This window comes from Natator depressus, chromosome 7, assembly GCF_965152275.1.
Source record: "Natator depressus isolate rNatDep1 chromosome 7, rNatDep2.hap1, whole genome shotgun sequence".
NCBI classification, from domain to species: Eukaryota; Metazoa; Chordata; order Testudines; family Cheloniidae; genus Natator; species Natator depressus.
In genome coordinates, this window is record NC_134240.1 from 46,413,217 (window position 1) to 46,430,574 (window position 17,358).

The 17,358-nt window shown below is 43.3% G+C and overlaps 1 protein-coding gene across 1 annotated transcript in view; it reads right to left on the reverse strand.

The window, feature by feature from the left end:
- The window catches only part of DNAH1 (dynein axonemal heavy chain 1), a 126,979-nt gene that overhangs the window by 92,256 nt on the left and 17,365 nt on the right, over positions 1 to 17,358 (reverse strand). The window contains exons 5-18 of the mRNA XM_074958318.1: positions 17,062 to 17,218; positions 16,332 to 16,464; positions 13,178 to 13,339; positions 12,501 to 12,753; positions 9,779 to 9,936; positions 8,787 to 8,998; positions 6,961 to 7,259; positions 6,303 to 6,453; positions 5,651 to 5,844; positions 4,508 to 4,733; positions 3,631 to 3,750; positions 2,189 to 2,271; positions 1,367 to 1,508; positions 58 to 213 (exon numbers count right to left, since the gene is read on the reverse strand). Of these exons, the coding sequence (XP_074814419.1) occupies positions 58 to 213; positions 1,367 to 1,508; positions 2,189 to 2,271; positions 3,631 to 3,750; positions 4,508 to 4,733; positions 5,651 to 5,844; positions 6,303 to 6,453; positions 6,961 to 7,259; positions 8,787 to 8,998; positions 9,779 to 9,936; positions 12,501 to 12,753; positions 13,178 to 13,339; positions 16,332 to 16,464; positions 17,062 to 17,218 (2,446 nt within the window). The remainder of the gene's footprint in view (positions 1 to 57; positions 214 to 1,366; positions 1,509 to 2,188; positions 2,272 to 3,630; positions 3,751 to 4,507; positions 4,734 to 5,650; positions 5,845 to 6,302; positions 6,454 to 6,960; positions 7,260 to 8,786; positions 8,999 to 9,778; positions 9,937 to 12,500; positions 12,754 to 13,177; positions 13,340 to 16,331; positions 16,465 to 17,061; positions 17,219 to 17,358) is intronic.

The following is a 17,358-nucleotide window of genomic DNA, read 5'->3' on the forward strand; positions in this document are numbered from 1 at the left end:
AAGGGCCTGTTGTTTGCACAGAGCCTAACACAACAGAACCTATGATCTGACACTTACATTAGTAACTGGCAATCCAAATATCCGCTCCCTGTTGTTATAAAGAAGTGCCATCTGCTGAGACTCCTTCAACTGCTTCTTGACCCTTCTTGCTTCATTTGCTATCTCATGTGCTCGGGTAATGTCCATATGGACAGAAAATCCAGCCACGACCAGCTGGAAAAGAAAAGGCAGGTGCAGTATGTGGAACTCAGGCTCAAAACACTGAATGCTGCTTTCTAGAATCTCAGCTTCACTGTCTACTCTTCGTTGCTCTCCAGCATGCAAAGAATTGGACAGCTCTCACTAAAGCCCATTTTAAATTTCATATTCTCTCTTCCCTACTCTAATTCCAGCTCTCTTCAGGCCACAGAGAAGCTGGTGAGGAGGCAATGATAAGCTTGGATCAAGATCAGCTGACAGAAAGAACAAATGTGGGCGCTGGCTGCCTCTTCCTCTTGCAATTGATTGCCACCCACTCATCAGTCCATGCCCAAATTTGTCTATACTGAGCTGTACAGCCAGCAACTTGAAACCACAGAAACTAAAATGAAAGATCTGCTATGTCATTTTTTCCATCCCCCAAAATTGTTCCCTATATTATATTTTCCAGGGCCCTGTCCAATCTTTTTTAATAAACTAAAGTGTCGGGGCTTCTATCACTTCCTTTGGTAGACTATTCCACAGCCAACCAGTCTTCACTGTTAGGAAATTCTTTGCTTAATTTCGACCCATTACCCCAGTGATATCCATTTGGAGAGAGTCTTTGAAATCAGTTCAGACATTGATTAGAGCTGGTCCAAAAATGGGGAGTTTTTCCTATGGATAATTTCAAGTTTTTGGTGAAAAATCAAATCTTAAATATTTGATTTTGAAACACGGCCATTGCATCTCATGGGAATCGTTGTTCAGGTGCCTCATAGTCTCATTCTCCTATCTAGTCTGGACATGGAACCCAGCCTAGAGCTCCGATGGTACACCATGGTCTTCCCTGTTGTTGAGGAGAGGTGGTGCATCATGGGAGATGAAGTCTAGCTGGGGAGCTCAGCCCATAGCAGCTCCTCGAGGCACTGTGACAGCATTTCAGAATAAAAATATTTCTGTTTTTGAGCATTCAGTTTCTCCATGAAAAATGAAAGTTTTCCATGGAATTCAAACAATTTCTCATCCAAAAGCAGTTTTTAGAAAAAAAAATTTAACTGGCCCTACCATTGATCTTAGAATTGCAAATGCTCCTGAAGATACCCCAGCTAACCGACAGCAATGAATTCAAGTCTTTGTGATTAGGGCTGGCTCAGGACAGCCTCCCCTAGTGCTGGATTATTAGTACCTGCAGACCATCCAGCCGTTCCAGAAAGTTGTTCTGATCCATGAGCTGAATTTTGCGGAACCTCTCCTCATCTTCCAGGTGCTGCTGCCGAATCATCTCCGTTTGTGTGGCGATTTTCAGAGGCCAGTTGCTCGCAGCCCACCTGAGCTCAGATGGAATGAGAATACAAAAAACATGAGGAGCAGCAACCTGAGGCCTATTACTTGAATGATAATGAGCATAGTAATTAGATAACCCGATCAAACTGATGAAGGAGGCTGACCAGCTACAGAAATGTGCATGGTTTCAAAGCATATTTTTGGTGCTCTGTTATTTGATATGCAGTGTCTGCGTCTAAACTGTTCAGTAACAAGAGGCTAAGGAAAGGGAGAGGAATTTAAAAAAAAAGAGAGAAATCCAGTATATTAGTAAAAGATGAGTGGATTGCTAAACAATTCCAAAAAGTCCAGTGGGACCGTGCCTCTTACAATTTGTCTGCACAGTACCTAACAAGAGGGGGCCCTAATCTTGGTTGAGGTCTCTTGGTGCTTTTGTAATAGAAATAATAAAATAAAGCAAAAAATAAAAATAAGCTGACAGATAAGGTCTTTTATTTGTTAAGGAGGTTGATCACTACAAGTTTGCCCCATGCCCAGGCCAGGAGGCAGTGTGAATCTGCACACCTCTACAGACTCAATTTCTGAATCAGGTGTTCAATGAACATCTAGCCTGAACTGCCACATGAAAAGATCTGAAGCACCTGGTATACAAATCAAACCCTGAGGCATTAAGAATGGTAATAGCTGCAAAATAAGCTGCTTTGACAGTAAGAGAAATGCTCACTTGTCATTGAAATCATCTTGAGTAAGGTTGTAAAGGAATTCCTCCATAACGTCATAATCTTCCATGACCTTACTTATGAGTTCCTACACAGGGAGACAGAGAGAGAAAAGTAGACATCCTCCAAATCACATGTATTGAACATGTTGCTTATTGGGATTGTCTGGCAGGATACACACTGCATTTGCATGACACATGCCATCGTCACACAACCTTACCCCAACACAGAGTACTTCTATACCACAAAAGCAGTGGGTCTGATTCTCCAACCTCTTGTGGTGTGAGTGATCCTCAGACTACATATATGAAAGGGAGTGTGACCCAGTGGGGAGGATACTGAACTAGGAATTGGGAAACCCAGCTCTATTCCAGGCTTTGCCACTGGCCTCCTGAGTGACCCTGGGCAAGTCACTTCACTGCTCAGTGCCTCAGTTTCTCTGTTTATAAAATTGGGATGATACATCCCTCCTTTGTAAAGTGCTTTGAGATCTACAGATAAAAAGCTCTGTCTAATAACTTAGTGGTATTACTGCCAAATTAATTATAATATTAATATACTATACCAGTACAATGTAGGAGTAACTTCATTGAAGACCCCGGCACTACACCTGTTTATAACTGGTATGAGAGGAAAATTATCACAATATTTTTATGGTTTGAAAGTTTGTAATTAATTTTCAGAAGACAGAAAAAGTCAAGATCCAATATCTGTGCAGAAGTACTGAATGGCTAACCAAGAAATAGAAGGGATATACAACATACATTAAGGACAACATTTTCAATTGCCTTTGCAGGTTTCCCCTGCAAAGACATTTGCATGCACATAAGCTGCCTTAGCACATACCAGCACAGTAGCTAGGCATCTGACTGCCCAATTTGCATAGACACATTAGTTTTATACACACATGCCCAACTGCATAAATGACATTGGGTTTAAATTTCATATGCCAGCTGAAAATCTGGATCTAAGGGGCTCGGTAGCTACAAAGCTTGTGAACACAAACTCTCAAAGCTTCATAGCAGCCTGGATCAGAGGCAAGGTTTCCCAAGCAACGAAACAGGTAATTGGACTGACTGGCCAGATCTCATTTCTTCAAACATGGATTATTTAAGAAGCTGAACCAGGGGGGAGAGATAGCTCAGTGGTTTGAGCATTGGCCTGCTAAACCCAGGGTTGTGAGCTCAATCCTTGAGGGGGCCATTTAGAGATCTGGGGCAAAAATTGGGGATTGGTCCTGCTTTGAGCAGGGGGTTGGACTAGATGACCTCCTGAGGTCCCTTCCAACCCTGATATTCTATGATTCTATGAGCTATTGTTCCAGGACAGATTCAGAGCTGGATAATAAAATGTCAAAACCATGGGAGATCTCCATCCACTCTATTCCCAAGTTTTTATCCCCTGGCTTTACTGGGCACCCCCTTTTGATCAGAAAAGCATGCCTTACTTCCTGCACTTTCAGCTGCTCAGGGACTCCCTTCATCCACTCCCGCAGCTCAGCCAGCTCCTCAATGCTGTTTGGTTTCTCATACATTTTCCGGCTGATGACTTTGAATGCTTCACAGATCTGCAGGAGGACACAGAGAATGTGTAAATACACACACTGAATAGAGGAGCATCTGCAGCCTTCCCTAATGGGCTATAGAGTTTCATTCCTATGGGGTCACTACCTTTAATCAGTGGACTACAACAGAGGCTTAAGACCTGGTTTTCAGAGGAGCACTCACAACTCCCATTAGAGTTAATGGCAATTGTGTGTGCACAGGACCTCTGAAAATCAGGCCACCAATCTCCCATATGCCAGACTCCAGTGTAAGTCAAAAAGCTGGCTGTAACCCACTGTAAGGGTGGTCTAAAGCTACAAATATACAATACTATTCTAGTTCTTCCTGTTAGTAGCCCTTCATCACCTGCCTCACACATGTAACTGTCTATATATTCTAGTTAACCTCATCAGCTCCCTGCAGGAACTTCCAACTGGCAGCGAGGCAGATAATTTTAAATCCATGAACACAACTATTTAGGAGATGATAGAGAGCCACAGATATTTCCATGCCACTAGGTATAGCTTTCTTGCACAGAATTTGTTACGAATGCAGGCACAGTTTGATTTAACTGGCTCTTCACAGCTCCCTTCTAGTCTTTTTCAATTGGCTTCCACCACTAGTCCCATCTAACCATTCCAATGTGAGTTGCAAAACTTCCACATTAGAGTGGCCTCAACTGCTATCATTTGGCCACTGTGCAATCCCAAATTCTCTGCCGTGGTGCCTCCTGAAATAGGGGGACAGATGCAAGACAAAACAGAGAAGTGTGAAACTTACATTTTCCACCTGTAGGTGTAGGTTCTTAGCCAGTAGGTCCAACATGGAGGTGGCAAGGACTTTGCGTTTTTTGGACAGATTTTGCTTGACACCTTCAATGCTGACGTAGAAGGGACCAATGATGATGGAGCTTGGCAGAGTATTGTCCAGCATCTCCTTTTCAGACAAGTGCAGGTTTACTATTTTTCTCACGTCCTGGGCAGAGGGGCATTGGGCTTGGTACTCTCTACAACCAGAAATATAATCAAAGACAAGCCAACCCATACCATACAGCACACGAGAACACTCATCCCTACATGTCATAAATACACATTCACATAGATGTCATTAGACCTTTGTCCAAAAGTCCAGGACATTAAATTAATGACAGGTGCATTTATTATTAAAAACCCACAGATTTCTCTGAATTTACTTATTTTAGAACCATAGCGTGAGATGTATTGCCTGCCTCTGAGAGCTTACAATCTAAGATAGAGATGACAACACACAACCCAACTGACAACTGGTCAAGGAAGAGAGAATGAGGAGAGAAGTAGGAAGGAGGGATTCCTGGGAGAATTGGGTTTTAAAGCTCAATTTAAAGACTGGCGAGGATAGGAGGCCTGAAAAGAAGACGGCGAAAGTAAATGAGGCAGAAGGATGACTGAGGTGTGGATGGGGGTTTTAGCCATGGGAACAGGCAGGTTGAAACAAAGGGAAATACTACTTCCTACACCATGTGATCAGCCTGAAAAGGCAGAGTTGCAGGAGGTCAAACACGCTAACCAGACTTTCAAAAGGGATGAGTAATTTTCTGACCAATAAGATCAGAAGGGAATTTGACTGTTGTCAGAGGCAGACAGGAATTCTCACTGCTACCAACAATATACAGCATTGCACCAGTAGCTATTTTGCCTTCCTCTGAAAGCATCAGTTATTGGCCACTGCTGGAGGCTGGATTTGATACACCAGTGTTCTGATTTGGTATGGCTAATCCCTTGTACCTGTTCACTGAAAGTGCATGCCACACACTTTTGCAAGCACAGAACAGCGAATACACATACTTACTTAAGCAAGGATACATGAGATGGGGATGTACTGTAGTAATAAGTTTCTAAAGACATGTAAGTCAGGTCTGTGGTGTCCGCTCTTGATGTTACTTACTTTAGAAAGGAATGGATGTCATTATTATTCAGCTCTAACTGGTTCTCATACTGCTTGGCGTAGGCTTGGAGGGGGATCACTGCCTTGCGGATGGCAGATTGGATAGTGTTGCGCAGTTCTTCCACAAGGGGCTCGTGCAGGCCCACCGACTCCAGCAGTGGTGTGCCTCTAATAAACATGTTCTCCAGCACAAACTGGAAGAGTGAAAAAGGAGAGGTCATTCAAAACAAGCAGCTGTCACCTGCTGCTTCTCGGTCTCCAGCAGGGGAACAGGTTTTACAGCGTGAAGAACTCACATTCTCCACAATGTATTGCTCTGTAAGATGGGTCATACAATCATCATCAGGAGGGAAGGTACCTCTAGAAGGTTATGTGGTCCATCCCTCTCCATTGCATCAGGAATTACTTCATTCATCTGACCCCAGCCCCAATAAAAAGATAAATATAGAGGAAAGATGGGAGGATCTTGGAAGACAAATATCCCTCTCAGAGAGAAGAGGATATACTGCAAAGGGACTTTCCCTAACAGGTTTGAGGCCATTAGTCTACATGCTATTGCCATTCATGATTCCACCCTCATCAGCTACCATACATTCTGGGTCTCTAGGCCACTTAGTCTCTGTCATATTAACATTTCCCCAGAGTAACGCACCGTCTCCAGTTGTGGTATGGTGTGGGTTGCCAGGATTCCCTTGTCGAACAGAGAAATGAGGGAGGTCTCGAAGTTCTCCACAGGTGTGCTGAAGTGAACCCCACTGTTATCCAGAATCAGATCCACTACAAAGAGAGGATTCTTTCGTGGCCTGCAAAGGGAGGAGATGGGGTTTTACGTGGCTGTCTGCAGAAAGAATGGCACCCGCAACACTGCTATTGTGCTGTGTGTTTAACTCCCAACAGTGAAACTGACCAGCTGTGTGGCCTTATTCACTTTCCCAGGCTCTAAAATGGAATTAGTAGCAGTCACCTTCCTCCCTGGGGTGTGAGAGAATTCATTAGCTAACATTAGTAAAGCACATTGAAAATATTGAACCAAATCCTGGCCTCCAATAAGGCCTGCACTAACAGGACAGCTGGGGATTCGCCCAGCTCTACGCCTCCCTCCCTGGCTCCAGGGTGCGTGCTGGAGACATGTCAAGAGAGACGGATGGAACTGAGTTGCTCTTCATCATAAGCACCACCATGAAACCCCAACCCAAATGCAAAGTGTCACTGTAAAAATCTATGGTAATTACAAATACAAAGAGATAGCTATTCTTCCCTCCTCCACTGTTCTCCTCCAAGCCTGACCTTCCCATCTCTCCCCTCCTTACTTGTATGGGCTGTTGATGAGGTCCCCTCCCCATTCCATATCCTCTGAGCAATTCTGGACACTGCCGCAAGCATCCAGCAAAAGCTGAGTGAAGCTGACCAGTGAGTCCTGGACCAGGAAGCGCACAGAGTCTTGCAAGTTGAACTTGATGAGCTCCATCAGTTTATGTAGCTTGGACATCTGGTATACACCCCAGTTGGACTGATACAGATTGTACCACCCTTTACCAATCTCCCTCAGACTGCTCTTTACTGCTATCTTGAGAGTATTGATCCAGGTGTCCTTGAGAAACAGCTGAACCTAGAACAAAGATATACAGTGAAGAATTTATCCTCAGAGGACTGATGGGAAAACAGTAGGGCAACTACTGACCACTGGCAGGGACCACTAGTGCCCAGTCCAATACCAATCTGCTGTGAAACAAGTAATTTCCGATCCATTTTGGTTGACCAATAACCCTCATATTTATGCATACATACCCAACATATTATATATCTAGTTCCTTAACAAAGGGTCATGAAAAGGCCTGCTGTTGAGAAAACATCAGAACTGTGTTTCTCCATTTCACTTAAGCTTCTGTTTTCTATCCCCGTTGTCACAAATTAGACCAGAGGGGACCACTATGATAATATTTTAGTCTGACATCTTCCATAACACAGGTCACAGAACTTTCCTGAAATACTTCCTCTTTGATCTAGAGTCTGTCTTTTAGAGAAACATCCAGAGATGGAGAATCTACTACAACCTACCAAGGACAGAGTCCCTGCAGCTTGTAAGTATTGCTTACATTCTGTTTTCTGATATGTATGACTTTATATTTGGCCACCTTAAAATACATTGTTTGCTTGTGCCCAGTCTACCAAGCAATCCAGATTGCTCTGGATCAGCCCTTTTCATTACTTACCGCTCTCCTAATTTCCAATTTACTATTCCCCATGGTTTTTTACAGAACAGTATCAGAAGCTGTATTTCATAGGGTCCCCCATAAAACTCTCTGTAAAATATGACTGAGAAATGAGGGGTGGACATTTGTCTTCTTTTGGAACTGATTAAAGTGATGGGAAGGTGCTAACTGAAGGGCAGCAGAGTCCTGCAATGCTTTGATTCATTAAAATGCTACTAAGAGTCAAACTTGTTACATGGACTTCTGCTATTTGTGTGTAGAAATCAAATTTCAACAGTGCAAAGGGAGACAGTATTTTCTCACTGATAGAGTACAGGACTGAGGGTCAGGAGAGTTGGGGTCCTTATATACACTCTGCCTAATAAAATGAAAACACTCTTTTCCTGGCTGGTTCATATCCCAGATTGGGTGGCCTTGGGCAAGTCTCTCAACTTCTCTCTGCCTCAGTTTCCCATGAGGATAAAGCAGCCTTGTACAGTGTATGAAAGTCCTCTGGTGAAAGATATAAAAGGTTTATACGGTTTTATTGTTTTACTCTGTGGTTGTTAGTATCTAAAGCTTTTTCACTAAATTGTGCGGAAAAAATCTAACAAAACTAATAAGAACTCAAAAAAATTCTGTTCTTTCATTATCCCTGTGGTTAAAGAAGAGAGAGGATCTTAAGAAAAATCAGTATTTTTAGTGGAATCAAAGATCTTGTTCCTTGTAACAATAAGGGGAGAAGGAATAAGAACAATTTGGAAATCTATAATGCAGATTTTGCACCATGTTTTCTAGAAAAGCTTTGTCCAGGTGCAATAAATCAATTATACAATTGCTAAGATCTGTCTGGCATGGTCTGGTTGGTATATGCCAAGAGCCCTGTTGATTGTCCTGTATCTCCCCTCCCCTTAAGCGAATGTTCCCTCCCTGCCCTTCCTTACCTGGGTGAAGGTCTGCGTCTGGATCTGTTCAAACTCCTCTAGCCGGCCATACTTAGACAAGGTTGAATGAAACAGAGACATGGCTGCAGCTTTGTTGCACTCATCCCGCACCTGCGATAAGGCAAGGATGACTTCCGGCCTGGTCAGGAGCGAGACAAAAATAAAAGATGCCCGTTGCTCATCAAATGGATAGTCTGGGATCTGGACCAGCCCTGCCAGCAAAAGAGAGTGTGTCACTTTAATAGGAAGAGCATTTTCAATCCCTTTTTAGGTTGGCTTGATTCCACAACACTTTACTCATGTCGTTACATATAAGTAATCCCAACAGACACCAAGTGTCCTGCCTATTTGAAGCTGGATGAAAGGGCTGGTGTTGGCACCAAAGGTTTAGGGGACTTCATATCTCACAAACATCTGCCCTGTCCCTGCACAGAAATGGAGCTCTGACCCCAGGACAGATCTGATGTTCTGGCTCATAGGTCCTCCATCGTGAGGTTCTTTTTGGTATGGCAGGAATGGCCCAGGGATAGGGACCATGTCCCACAATGGGACTGTGCAGAGGCTGCCAGAAAGAAGAAATCAAGATTCTGAACATGAATGAAAATGAGAGGCCTCCTCGCTCCCAAACATGGCCTTGAAACCTCCACTGTTTGCCTCCAGCATTCCAGCCACTGTTAATAAAGCTGGACTGTCCATGGAATGCCTCAGCTTGTGCAATCTCACTCGAAGTGCCAAAGCCAAATTCTGTTCCCAGATACACATGTACAGTTTCCAAGGATCATTCATAACCTAACCCACTAACGTAAATGAGTTCTCCATGCATTTGGCTGTCTACTGGTCCCCCAGAATAACTGGAAAACATACCACCTTGTACATCCTCTTGCATTATAAACCGGTGTGTCTGAAAGTCTCCCACAATAATGAAGAAATCATTTCACAGAAGGACCCTTGCAATCCAACTAGAGCTCAACTTTCTCCACCAGATCCCATACCTCTCTCTGGCACCTTCTCCTCCTCTTTCTCTGGCAGGGTGACATATGAAAACGTCTGGGGCTTGGATGTGATGACTCCATCAAAGATAATCTTGTTCATGGTGCGTTCATAGTCTAGGCTCACCTCCTTTTCCAGGCATTGCAGACAGTTCAACACACTGATAAGGATTATAAAATGAATGAACAGTGACCACTCAGATCTGCACATCTGCACCAATCCTCAAAGATCTTACCCCCAATTTATTTCTCCTGGGTTCACTTACACTTAGCTTGCTCACTAAAAAGATCTGAATTACATTAGCAGAGCTATGGAGGTCCAGGAACAGAACAGTAAATGATGCTGCAGGTTTGAGGTTCATTGGCAGAGAGTTGTGTGGGGCCACAGGACAAAATAGTGACATTGCAAAGGTGCCCCACCCAGCTGGGTGGGATGTGAGTGTAAGAGAGGACCAGATTTGAAGCCAGAACTAGCACTCCTTTCTCTCTCTCTCTCCTCGCCCTCCAGTTGCTAAGTTGTCTCCCTACTAGTCTGTTCTGCTGGCACTGGTTGCAGCAAAGTGAAACTGACTAGCAGCTGATTAGGATCATCATATCTGAATCATTGCTACAGAACAAAGTAGAAGGGAAACAAGGTATGGACTGGAGGGATGTGAGAAGAAAAGTGTTACAAAGGGGGAAGAGAGACAACCTAAGGGTTGGAGAAAACTGTGTGTGAATGCTAGGAATGCTTGGGGTATATGTGCCGTCTTCCCAAATGCCCCTCTGAATATTTACAGAAAGTATAAAATTCCTGATTTTCCTGATCCTGAACTCCAGCTGTCATTATCCTATCATGTTATTGTCTTTCACTTCAAGCACAGAGTACTTCTCTCTGGCTACATCTCTGTTCATAAACAGAGACCTTACTCTCCAGTCTAGACTGCTAAACCACACAGCTCTTCACACCTCCACGTTTCTGAGGGGGGGTCAAAGGAGTTGTTCATTCCAAGGGACTGAAGGCAATACCACCACTGGTAGATGATGATTCAGCAAGCCCAGGGACTCTAAAATTTTCCCTAGCCTAGGCTGTATCTCAGCAGAGAAACTGTCTCATTTGTAATCAGGTTACTCCTTTCCTTTTCTATTTGATTACATAAGATCCCTGTGCATACTTTCTTTTAATTTGACGATCAGCCACAAAGGCAGTTGGCACCAGACAACTCCACAGCTCTCTGCCGACCACCAGGAAGCACTCTGCAGAGAGCTGGTGGTCCACAGCCTAATATAGGAACCATTGACAATCTGTGCTCTGGAAGCTGTTTCCAGTGTCTGTAACTGAAAATGTGCAGCTCCTATGAAAGTTTCCATCTCTCAGCATTAGCCTACTGTGGCACGCTGTACCCCAAAGCAACACCCTGGCACCCCCATATTCACCAGTGTTATATAATTGCAACAAATCTTGTACAAAATATGTCACGTGAGGTGTCAATGGAAAAGTTATGGTTTGCTGAATATGATTATCCTATTTGTATGCGTGTATCATTTTTGTATCTGAAGTTAGAAATATTGACTTTGTACCAGTATTTCAAATGTGTTTGCTCCTGGCTAACACCCACAAGGTAGTTTACATCCAGTCTAGCCAGCACATTGTGGATAAACCATTCAAGGTGATGGCCCGTCAAGAAATACAATAGGCCATAAAAGAAGCTTACTCCCACCTGATGAACTTTTCTGTGAATGTTCTAGCCAGAATATAGGTAATGGCCCCTGCCATGACTCATCGAAGCATGCAAGAGCATGTGACCAGCTCACGTGACTCTGGACTCCATCTTGTGCCTATACTTTTCCACTAACTGTGCTGGGGGCTTTGTTTGGGACAATGAAGTTCCCCCCACAAGGCAAAAACTATAAAAGGGGGAAGTGACATCATCACTTGGCCTCACTCCCCCAACAACTCAACACCCAGAACCTTAGGAACAAGGACTGAACTGAGGATGCGGTCCCAGGCTGAAGGGATTTCTAGCCTGTGTATGGAAGACTGGTGGACTGTTTGTACCATCAGGGTGAGACACTTCTTGATTCAAATCCTGTCTAGTATACAGAACTTAGATTGAGATTTCATTTTATTTCTTAGGTAACCAACTTTGATCTGTATGCTATTTCTTATAATCACTTAAAAATGTATCTTTCTATAGTTAATAGATTTGTTTTATATTTTTTTACCTAAAACAATGTGTTGTTTGAAGTCCAAAGGGAAATCTGATCAAGAACAGGGGATGGTGCAATGTCCTGTCCACATTGAGGGAGGGGCGGACTGGGTAATAAACGTATACTGGTCAGGTTTCTGACCAGGGCAAGACCGTACAGCTCTGGGGTTCTAGGCTGGGGAGCTGTGGGGAACTGACTGGAGCCTCTCTATTGTTGGTTCATGGGTGGCTGGTAAAAGCACACCTGTAACACAGCTGGATGTGTCCCTGTCTATGAATGTTTGTGTGAGGGCAGGATCTGGAGGGATCTGCAGCTTGTGTGAGAGCAGCACAGTGTGAGAGGGAGCCCAGGTTGGTAAGACAAAGGGCTCAGCGGTACCCCAGTTCCAGGTTGCACCCCAGGGAAGACAGTCACACCTACCCTATACTGTACCACTATGCAGACATCCAGTAAGGTACATTGAAAGCACAGCGATGATCTGAGTCTTTTGATGAGCCTGTTCTAGCCCCCAGGGAAGAATCAATGGGATATTCACCGTATCTCCTTTCTCAGGTGTGAAGTGCTCATTGCCAGCTGCTTCATTCTACCTAGGCTCTTCTCATTAATGCTCCTCAGCCCATCCACAGGCATGCAGTCCACATACAGATTGTACAGCAACAATGCCTGCGTTTTCTTACGTAGGGTATTGGCGGAAACCACTCGCTGGGCAAACACATGGGGGTCTTCCGCAAGAAACAGCAGACGGACTCGTGGCACCCAGTACTGACATGGCATAAGAGGGGCTCTCCCTGGGGGGAAAGAAGGAAAGACATAAATAACACACGCTGGGGTCCACAGTGAATGCAGAAATCAGATTCCCTATTTATTGTAGCCAATAGATTGAATATGCAATCAGGGTCAGGATGGGGTAGTGGCAGTACAAGAGACTGCCAAATGAGGGATCAGAGTTCAGGTCTGGGTTGGCACAGGATTGCAGTGCTGAAATGGCAGCATCCTTAACCCCTGCAAATGGTGGGTACTTCGAATATCCCCAAATTACCCACATTACCCCCAAATGGCATTGGTTCCACGAAAAATTATGTCCAGTCCTCCAATGGTGGGGAAGAAGAGGCAAAAGTATTATCACAATGCAGGGCCCTGGTGGTGGAAATGGAAGCAAACAGAGGTAAATGAATGTCTCCCATCCCCTAATGAACCCTAGTCAGAACACACCTTCTGGAGTTACTCCTCCATTTAGAATAGGCCTCCCTTCTTCATCCCGTACCATTCCCCTCTCGTTTGTCTTATGTACCAAGTACAGTTTTGTCTCCTTGTCGTAATCCAGGACACCAACGCTGACCCACTTATAGATCAACTCATGGCTTTTGGGATCCTCTGATGGAAGATATAATCATTACAATTCACAAAAGTAAAATGCCTGCTAGCTACATGGAAACTTTTTAAAAACACCATTATAGAGGCTCAAACGATACGTAAACCACAAATAAAAAAAACAGTAAGACAACAACAAAAACATCATCATGGCTAAACAGAGTAAAAGAGGCAGTTAGAGACAAAAAGACATCTTTCAAAAATTGGAAGTCAAATCCTACTGAGGAAAATTGAAAGGAACGTAAACTGGCACGTCAAGGATAAATAGATAATTAGGCAGGCCAAAAAAGAATTTGAAGAGCAAAAGGCACAAAAACTAACAGCAATTTTTTTTAAATACATCAAAAGCAGGAAGCCTGCCAAGCAATCAGTGCTAAAGGAGCATTCAAGGAAGACAAGACCACTGAGGAGAAGCCAAATAAATTCTCTGTATCTGTCTTCAATGCAAAAGAAGTGAGGGAAATTCCCATACCTGAGCCATTCTTTTTAGGCGACAAATCCGAGGAACTGTCCCAGACTGAGGTGAAAGTGGAGGAGGTTTTGGAACAAATTGATAAATTAAACAGTAATAAGGCACCAGGAGCAGATGAGATTCACCCAAGAATTCTGAAGGAACTTAAAAGATGAAATTGCAGAACTACTAACTGTGATACATCACCTACCACTTAAATGAGCCACTGTACCAGCCTCTGATTGGAGGATAGCTAATATAATGCTGATTTTTTAAAAAAAAGTTCCAGAGGTGATCCTGGCAATTACAAGCCTGTAAGCCTAACTTCAGTATCAGGCAAATTGGTTGAAACTCTAGTAAAGAACAAAATTATCAGAAGCACAGATGAACACGATGTGTTGGGGAAGAGTCAACATGATTTTTGTAAAGAGAAATCATGCCTCACCAATCTATTAGAATTCTTTGAGGGAGTCAACACACATGTGGACAAGGGTGTTCAGTAGGATCAGTGGATACTGTGTACTTGGACTTTCAGAAAGCATTTGACAAGGTCCCTCACCAAAGGCTCTTAAGCAACGTAAGCTGTCATGGGATAAGAGAGAAGGTTCTCTCATGGATCAGTTACTGGTTAAAAGACAGGAAACAAAGGGTAGGAATAAACGGTCAGTTTTCACAGTGGAGAGAGGTAAATACCAGGGCCCACAATGATATGTACTGGGACCAGAGCTCTTCAATGTATTCATAAATGATCTGGAAGAGGGGTTAACTGAGGTTGCAAAGTTTGCAGATGATACAAAAATCACTCAACTGCTAAGTCCGAAGTTGACAGAGAGGAGTTACAAAGGGATCTCACAAAACTGGGTGACTGGGCAACAAATGGTGGATGAAATTCAGCATTGATAAATACAAAGTAATGCACACTGGAAAACATAATCTCAACTATACATGCAAAATGATGAAGTCTAAATGAGATGTAGCCAGCAGAAAGAGAGCTTCGAGCCATTGTGGATTGGGTAGTTCTCTGAAAACTGTGCAGCGGCAATTAAAAAACTAACAGAATGTTAGGAACTATTAGGAAAGGGATAGATAACAAGACAGAAAATATCACAATGCCACATGCCATATAAAGCCATGGCGCACACACATCTTGAATACTGCGTGCATTTCTGGTTGCTCCATCTCAAAAAGGATATATTGGAATTGGAAAGACCATAGTGAATGGAAACAGCTTCCATGTGAGGAGAGATTAAGAAGACTGGGATTCTTCAGCTTAGAAAAGAGATGACTAAGGGGGGATATGATAGAGGCCTATCAAATCATGAACGGTGAGGAGAAAGTGAAAAGGACGTGTTATTTATCCATTCACATAATACAAGATAACCATGTGAACCATCCATTCACATAACACAAGATAATCACATAACCATGGGTCACCCAAGAAAGTACTTTTTCATACAATGCACAGTCAACCTGTGGAGCTCATTGTCAGGGAATGTTGTGAAGGCCAAAAGTATAACTGGGTTCAAAAAAGAATTAGATGAGTCCATGGTGGATAGGTTCATCAATGGCTATTAACCAATACAGTCAGGGATACAGCCCCCTGCTCTGGGTGTCTAAACCTCTGAGTACTAGGAGCTGGGACTGGATGACGGGGGATGGATCACTCTATAAATTACCCTGTTCATTCTTTTCATTCCTTCTCAAGCATTTGCCACCGGCCAATGGAACACAAGATACTGGGCTAGATGGACCATTGATCTGACCCAGTATGGCTGTTCTTAGGCTCTTACGTTCTAAAAAGGGTTTAGTTGATTCTCACAAGGTATTGTGGCAGGTAAGATTTCCCAATCAAAATAACTGGGCTGAAGTTGCTCCTCTTCACTGTCATATGTCCCGTAAGGTCAACCTCAGTTGCTTTGAGCTGAAGATTTTCTTTAAAAAATAAATAAATAAAATAAAGTACCCCAGCACAACAATGCAGAATAGTCATGCATGCAATTGCTTCCTGACATTTGCTCCATGTATTCTTCCCGTTGTTTAAGTTCTGGAACAACAGGACTGAATAACACACACAGTGGCTCCAATTTTCAGAAGAGCCTCAACTTGGCGTCCAGTTTTGCACCCACAAGTAAACACGGACATGTTTCATAGTATTTAGACTTCTAACTTATTGATTTGCAGGTCTGATCAGAGAATTAAACATTTAAGTACTATAAAATTGGCCTGCAATTATTTCCTGGCACAGAAATGTGGTTGCAAAATCAGAAGCTATTTCTAAAAACAAGATCCAATGAATGCATGGCAGATCTGAGAGCAGAACTCAGTTCTCCTGACTCCTAGTCCCCTGCTCTAACCACTAGAGCCTGTTACCCAAGTACTCACTCTCATTTAATCATCTCTCTGTTCCATTCATCAACATTATATTCATCTAAGTTGGAAAGTTCCATTCCAAATGCTAACCATTCTATTGCAACGATACTGTAAGTGTCATTAGCCCAATGTCACTGTGTAGAGCACCCAAACTATAGCTCATTCATGCTTTACCGTGTCCCAGTTGATCATCTGTAGGTAAAAGTGCTTTTCCGGGAACTGGTTTTCTGTCTTGAGATCCTGGCTCCAACCCCAGCAAGAGCCACTCTTCTGGAGTCCGGCAGTCATACTCTTCATCATCAAATATCTACATAGGCAAGACAATGTAAGCAATGGAAATGAATCCCTGCTTGGGGAAGAAGATAACAACATGGCATAGAAATTTATGAGAGGAAAAGAAACACGTACAGGGGGAAACAGCAAAGGTGCAGAAACCACATAATGTGTTGCCTTATGAAGGACTTATTTCCAAGAGTGGCATCTAGACTAGTCCTTCTCTTCTAGATAGTAGAGAATGGGGAGGAGATTCTCAACTGGAGAAATTCCAAGCAACCAGTGCTGCTGACAGTTGCATTCAGAAGGAGATCTGTATTTGTGTAATATTGGTATTAAAGAAGCCTAAACAACTGTCTTTGGAACAGTCCTGTGAGATGCTGAGCTCCTTCAAGTCCCATTGACTGTAATGAAAGTTGTGGGCACGCATTAACTTACAGGGGACACTCAGCACCGTGCAGGATTGAATACTATGGATCCCCAGCCCCCATGGCTTCTATTCTAAAATATTCACCTGTCCATCTCTGTTTCTTACTAAATCAAAAGTAGTCATCATGTACCCTGCTCTTTTCAGTGAGTCCCAAGAGTGTCAGTAGTAATGCAGATGACAGTTCTGAAGCTGCTCGCTTACCTGTAGTGGGAGGTAGATGGGAAAGAGAGGATCTCTCTTTTGCTCAATGGTTGGCATATTGTCAGGGTCTTGGTGCCTGGGCATCAGCTGATTGGAATCTATCCCCTCATTGGCTAATAGCTGAGCAATATCTAGTTTGAGATATAGCCGTCTTCTCCTAGTTAGGCGTCAATGAGATTGAATGGTTATGCTTAATGACGTTATATGAATTGTCATTATTCAATTGTCTTTCAGTCTGCTACAGGGAAGGACGTCTGTGCTAATAACTACAGGTTCAATATGGCACCAATGCAGTAA